Source organism: Antechinus flavipes, chromosome 3, assembly GCF_016432865.1.
Source record: "Antechinus flavipes isolate AdamAnt ecotype Samford, QLD, Australia chromosome 3, AdamAnt_v2, whole genome shotgun sequence".
In the NCBI taxonomy this organism is placed as follows: domain Eukaryota; kingdom Metazoa; phylum Chordata; class Mammalia; order Dasyuromorphia; family Dasyuridae; genus Antechinus; species Antechinus flavipes.
Window position 1 is genome coordinate 258,680,037 of NC_067400.1, and position 7,405 is coordinate 258,687,441.

Here is a 7,405-nt window from a genome sequence, read left to right on the forward strand (position 1 = left end):
GATAGAATTTCCTTTAGGTCCCTGCCCTCAAAGAGTCTGGTATTTATTTGAAGAGATAAACACTCCGGAGAAAATTTAGAAGTTATAAAAAGCATAATAAAGTAATCATTAGCAGTACAATTACTGCCTATGAACATAATTAAAAGACCAATAAATGGAGGAGGTAGGTAGAAAAGATTATGTGTAGGAAATCTACCTTGATTTTGGATCTCAAAATATGGGCAGAATTTTAATAGATGGAATATCTTTTTTCATTTTAGTAATTATTACATACACAACTAAGTAGTTCCATTTAGCCAAGTGCCATTCATTTCAGATCTCTTTCATTTTCATCCTTAGGGCAAATCTCAAGTCTATCATTACTGTAACACAATTTATATTATTTTTATTTTACTGTTAGAATTTATTCATGAGTCCTCATTATTTCTACAATGTATATCATGAAGATTCTTTATTATCATAAGAGAATTAGTAAATACATTTCCCAAATGTGATTTTCTTCATTATTGGTGTCAAGTAAATGAATCACATTTTAATATTACTGTATTCCTCTGTATTAAAATATTGCATGAAAAATGATAGAAAAATTGTTTACAAGCACATATAGATATGCATGTGTGTATCTGATACATATCTAGGTGTATATGTATATATAAATATATACAAGCACATATATGCAAGAGGCAGCATTTCTAATACATGTGTATATGTGTACATACACATAGATACCATAATGCATAGAGTGCCTAGTTTGGGGATTTTTCCTGGGTTCAAATCTGGCAACTTACTAGCTATGTGATCCTGGGTTTTAGTTTCCTGATCTTTAAAGTGAGCTAGAGAAGGAAATAGCAAGCTACTCTTGTACCTTTGCCAAGAAAACTCCAAATGGGGTCACAAGAATTGGATCCATCTGAGGACAACGGAATATACACACATGCATGTATATTTTTATATATGCACATACACATATATAATACCCATTTAGTTACACTTATATACCAATGTATACATATACTCACACACCTGTATATATGCATCAAAATGGCATTTAATAAATGTCTATTGAATGGCTGTGTATATAAATGTAAATGCACACATATACATATACAACACATGTGTATGTATACACACATGCATATATGTATCTTATTAAAGATGTTAAAACTACCCTGAGATTTTGGAGATGTCCTCTATAATTTTGCTGTATATAAAACACTGTTCATAGAAATTCTATAAAGTAGATATTCTAAGTAATATTAATTTATAAAAACAACAAAAGTGAAACAACTCTGAGATGTTGTGACATTCTCTAAAGTCACATGGCTAGTAAGGGCTTGGCACCTATGGGACTGTTGTGTTCCTTGGATTTCCTCACCTGTTAGACAAAGAAATTGGCCTGGATGGCTTCTGTGATTCCTATCAGGTCTGTCTCCATGGATGATCATAAAAGTCTACAGGTAGATCTTTTCATTCTGACTCCATTCTCTTTACACAACATCAAGCTTTCTTGCTACAATTTTTATTTGTACTATTTCACAATATTAAATCAAGAAAATAATTGGTTAATATGTAATTTAATTATATAGCTGTTTTAAAATTGATAAGGAAACAGATATAATTGTAAGACATTAGTGTAGAGTTGAATAGCTCATAACCCCTATTGATCAAAATGCACCTTTATCCTGTAGCTGTCCAAAATAATAGACATTTAATATCAGTCAGTTAGTCTATGAGTAATAAGGATTTATACCTAGGTATACACTAAAATAAAATCATGGAGAGTTCATGTCCTAATGACCGAAACAAAATGCTAGCAGTTATATTCAAGACATATATATATAGGCAGTCTCAGAGGGAGGAGATTTGGGAGGGAGAGAAAGTTACCTCCTGCAGAAGTTAAGATTTGATGGATTCTTGAAGGAAACAAAATAAGTTAGGACAAAGAAAGGAAGAAGGAGAGCATTCTCCTTACAACAGCTGTTGTAAATGCATGGAGTCATGAGTATCTTGTATGAGGAATAGCAAGTTGACCAGTGTTGATAAATTATGGAATATGTGAAGGTGCAAAGTATGGTTGGGTGGGGTGTAAAGAAAGGTGACCAAATAAAAGAAAACTGAAAAGGCAGAAAAAAACCAAATTATGAAGAACTTTAAATGCCAAATAAAAGACTTTACATTTAATTCTGAAGGTAATAAAGAGCCATTGGAGTTTTTTGGGTAGCCAGGATGACATGTTAGCCCTGTACTTTAGGAAAATCACTTTGGACCAGGAGATCATTATATACTTCAACAACAATACTATATGATCATCAATTCTAATGGACGCGGCCATCTCCAACAATGAGATGAACCAAGTCAGCTCCAATAGAGCAGTAATGAATTGAACCAGCTATACCCAGGGAAAGAACTCTAAGAGAGAGAATTCCCAATCCCTCTATTTTTGTCCACCTGCATGTTTGATTTCCTTCACAGGCTAATTGTACACTATTTTAAAGTCCGATTCTTTTTGTACAGCAAAATAACTGTATGGACATGTATATGTATATTGTATTTAACTTATATTTTAACATATTTAACATGTATTGGTCAACCTGCCATCTGGGAGAAGGAGGGGAAAAGTTGGAACAAAAGGTCTTGCAATTATCAATACTGAAAAATTACCCATGCATATATCTTGTAAATAAAAAGCTATAATTAAAAAAAAGAAAAAAAATCACCTTGGCAACTAAATGGGGGATAGATTGGAGTGGGAAGACACTTAAGGCAGGAATATCAAAGTTTTAGAAATTCCATAGTCAAAAGATGATGAGAAACTGAAATATGGTGGTAACTCTCTGAATGGAGAAAAGGCATATATGAAAAATGCTCCAAAGGTAAAAGCAACAGGATTTGGCAAAGTATTGGATATATGTAGTGAGTGCCAGTGACAAATCAAGGGAAATGCCATTATTTCTAGCCTTGGAGACTGGGAGGGTGATAGTACCCATGTGAGTAGGAAGGAAGTTGGAAAAAAGATTGATTTTAAAGGGAAAAATAATGTTTTATTTTAAATACAATGAGTTTGAGATGTCTATGAGACACCCAGTTTGAATGCTGAAACACTACCTGGGAATCTTGTGATTTAAAGCCCTTAGAGAGACAATGTTAGCCCCCACTACATCTCTATAGCATTCAATTATGTAAATAGAATTACATGGTTTGACAACTTATGGGTCTTTTATCTGCATAAGCTTTTTTATTTTAAAATAGACTATTGATTGGATTGTGGGAAAACAAGTTTCACTTATATACTTGGAGTTGGAGATGGCAATTGATCTAGTCATTCTGGACTAGAACATTTGGAGTTATCCTTCCATATTACTTAATTGTAAATAACCTTTGACCCATTAATACGAGCATAGGTCTGTTTTCAAAGGAGCTCAAAAAAAATCTCCCATATGAATAAAAATATTTATAAAAGTATTCTTGTAATGGCAAAAATCACAGGGTACACATCAATTGGGGAATGATAAAGTTATAGTATATAAATGAAATGGAATACTTATTGTGCTATAGGAAAATTATGGAAGGGGATAGTTTCAGAGAAATTTGGAGAGACTTGTATAAACTGATGCAGAATGAAATGAACAAAACAGGAAAACAATTTATACAATGACAACACTGTAAAGACAACTTTGAAAAGGTTAAGGACCACGATCAGTGTAATGAAACATGCTACTCATCTTCTGGCAGAGAGATTAAGACAAACTCAAGCTACAGAATCAGATGTACATTTTTGGACATGATTAATATGGAATTTTGGTTATTTTGACTATAAATAGTTGTTACAAGTTTATATTTTTCCCTAATTGAAATGTGAAAGAAATAGATAATAAATGCTTATTAATTGAAAAAATTATTTTTTATAAAATTCTTTTAGTGACTTCAATGTCATGCTCATGGCATTAATGAAAAGCCTCTTAAATATTGCTAGAATTGCCTTATTGTCTTGCCTAAAGACAATTTGTCATTTGTCAATGTAAGATCATATATTTAGAACTAAAAGAGAACAGAGATCATCTATTATAGCCACCTAATTTTATAGCCAAAAACCCTGAGAATTTAAAAAGGTAAAGTGATTTTCCTAAAGTTAAAATGTTAGCAGAGTAGCTGTCATCTTTCTCACATGGTTCCTATATGGCACATAGGCTTCTTTAGTGTCCATGATTGAAAGAGTAATTCAATTCATGAATTATTATACTTTTTATACTTTTATCATTAAAGTAAATAATTTGTTAAAGTAAGGTATAGCTTTGTCTTGGTTAAAGATCCAAGCCCGTGAATATCCTGATCAAAGTGTTCAGACCTTGTGATAAAACAAAATGCTTAGAGATATCCAAAACATTTCTCTTTTCTCATAGGCATTTAATCAATATATTCTGGGGCAAATTATTATTTAGCTATTGACAAGAGAACTATAATAATTTAATTTTCTCAAAAAAAAAGTATTCGATCTTTTTGATCATATAGAAAATATCCTATCCAGGATTATAAGAATAACAGAGAGTGACAGAGCCATAAACCAGAACCCAAATCCCCTGACTACTTTTTGTTTTAACCCTTTTTATAATATACATCATGGCGAACCATAGCACTCTTATGATGGTCAGTTCAGATTTTTCTTTTCTAATATTGAAGAAATTAGACTCATAAGAATATTAATTGTCATATGAAGTGGATTGTAGCAAGATCCAGTTTAAAAAAATTTCTTTTGTTTCCTAAATAGCTTTCATGTAAACCTTGAGTGACTTTTGCTGCAAATTTTAAATATGTTCTGTTGTTTTTCTTGTCAGAATGAAGATTCCTGGAATTATGTTGCTCCTCCTCTTCCAGTGAAATCCGTCAGATATTTGCCACTCCTGGAGGATGTATTTGGCCTTGAAGATGAATCATGATGTCAGTATAGATTACTTGCTTTAAAATTAGTGTTTTTGTTTCATCAGGGTTACCTGGATGGTAACAATTTCCTTTACAATTAGAAAACATATTATCTTGAACTTAAATTCTGAATTCTATTATAAAAGTATAGTTAATCTATTTTTATCATTTCTGAACTTTAAGATGTTATGTTTCTGTAAACTAGAACTAATAAAAGCATCATTTAAAGACATCCTAATAATTTTCATTATGTGTATGACATTAATATTCCATTAGTTTGAATCTTTGAAGTGGGATGGAAAGGATACTGGGTTTCTGAAGACAAGCGAATTGGATGGCCTGGTAGCTCCTTCCAAGTTGGAACAGGCTATAGATCTGTGGAGAAATTGACTTTCAATAGGAAATTGCTAGATTGCCAGCAGAGCCATTTGAACCAGCTAAATACATGTTAATTAAGAAAAGAGGGAAACCTTCTCCTTAGGGGAGTCACCAATTAATCTAAAGCTTTTAGTCAATCTGCTATTATAGAATATGGACAATTATTTAGAGAAAACTGAAGGAACCATTTCATGGCATGCAAGCATACTCGTTGTTGTATTGATTGAGTATCAGAGACTAAAACTATCTCCAGATGAATGACCCACTCTGTGGACTTTAAAAGTGATCTGTAAGACCAGCGTGGCTCTTTCTCTCTCATTCTTCATAAATATTTTACTTTGATCCTCCCCACCAACCAGAGCATAGTAGTTATTACTTTCTCTATTTTATAGTAAAAGAACCTTAGACAAATAGAAGTGGCTTATCCAGAGTCATATCCAGAACTCTATCCACTAAATCACATACCTGTCTCTAACTAGGCAACAGTAATAAAAGGCTGAGTACCTTCTAGCAGGTTTGAGGGTCAAAGGGAATTTTGCAGTATGCACAATATATCTTTTCTTAGCTGAGAATAGCTAAGCCTCTCTAGAAGGCAAAGAAGTTTAAGAAAGGTACCTCTATTTTCTAATTTTTCTAAGTGAATGAAGCATTTCTTTTAAAATTAGAAAAACAGACAAGGTAAAAACAAGAATCAAGAGTCTAAATGACATGGGGGAAATTACCTTTATGAGGATGGTAAGTAGAAGACTGTGTCACAGAGGAGTAAGGGAAGGAAAAGCACTAAATACTTGGAACTAAGTAATGAATGGGAAACCACAAAAGGCTAAAACATTCTATATTGAGTAGCTAGTTACTGTCTAGAGAACAATGATGCCACTAGGAAGAACCAGAGAAGTAAGAGATTAGCAAGAATGATCCCTCTTTTTATTAGATTATACTGAGACTCTTTTTTAAAAAATTGACATAAACTATAGAAATTTTTGCTGACTTCCTAAGGCATGAATCCCGAACATGATGCCATGTTTTAAAAACTGTCAATTCTGACAATTACTGTTCACATTTGGTAATTTATGTAGGGGCATATTTGACAACAAGAATACATTATTAGTGATTACAAAGTTTAGGGGAAAGGAAATGAAGGCATTAATGGCATGAGATTTGCACACACCCCGCAAAAAAAATCCTGTCCCCTCCCCCCCCCCCCCCAACCAAAAAGAAGGCAAGAACTTTTAGAGAACTGTGGTTGGGAAATGAACAGGCAATTAAGAAGATAGTATCCTGGGGGGTGAAATTAGGGTTCCCAGGTAACAAAGTGGAGGAAAAATGAGTTCTTGTTAGGGATGGAGTGCAGCTAACTTAGACTGGTAAAAGTACATTTGCCCAAAGACTTGATAATCTAATAAAAAGAGAGTGGGAGAGGGCAGATCCAAGATGGCAGAAACTAGACATGTTTCTCTCTGAGCTCTACTGAGCTTTCCTGAAATCAACAGCAGATTAAGCCTCTGAACTGGTTTTGGAGTGACAGAACTCACAAATATTTGGAGTACAACAAATTTCTGGGAGAAGATACTTTGCAAGAACTTCAGAAACGGTATATTTCAATCAGGCAGGGGGAGAGGTTGCTGAGCCCACACCATAGTATAGGACATCCAGGGCAAGGAACTGGGATAGAAAGCCAGAGTGTTGCAATGTCCAGCACACTGGGGAATCTACTGTGAGGCTCTTAGGCTACTCTGTTCTTGTTACAATACAGTTGTAAAGCAGATTTGCTGTGAGACACTCAAAGCAACTACAAAAGGCAAATTATGAGCCTCTGAACTCAAGAACCCCAGAACAGGACCTGGCCATGTTTACCAGTGTCCAATGCAAACAGCTTCAATGTAATTGCCAGATGATGAGGAAAAATCCAAAAGTAGTAAATAGAAGGGAGTTAGATAGATTAACTGCTTGAGGAAGAAGGTTTGCTTGTATCTCTACAGATGGAGAAGGAATCAGATAGGTGCCAATGAACCGTATTTGCCTTGTCCATCAGAGAGAAACAGAAAAAGAGAAAAACCTCAAAACAAAGGAGAAGATTTAAGAAACATCTGACACTGAAAGAGCATGGCTG

The 7,405-nt window shown here is 33.9% G+C and overlaps 1 protein-coding gene across 1 annotated transcript in view; it reads left to right on the top strand.

Moving 5' to 3' along the window:
- Positions 1-5,158, top strand: part of EFHC2 (EF-hand domain containing 2) — a 220,451-nt gene extending 215,293 nt beyond the window's left edge. Inside the window, exon 15 of the mRNA XM_051984989.1 lies at positions 4,833-5,158. Coding sequence (XP_051840949.1) covers positions 4,833-4,934 — 102 coding nt within the window. The 3' untranslated portion in view covers positions 4,935-5,158. The remainder of the gene's footprint in view (positions 1-4,832) is intronic.
- Positions 5,159-7,405: the final 2,247 nt, after the last annotated feature.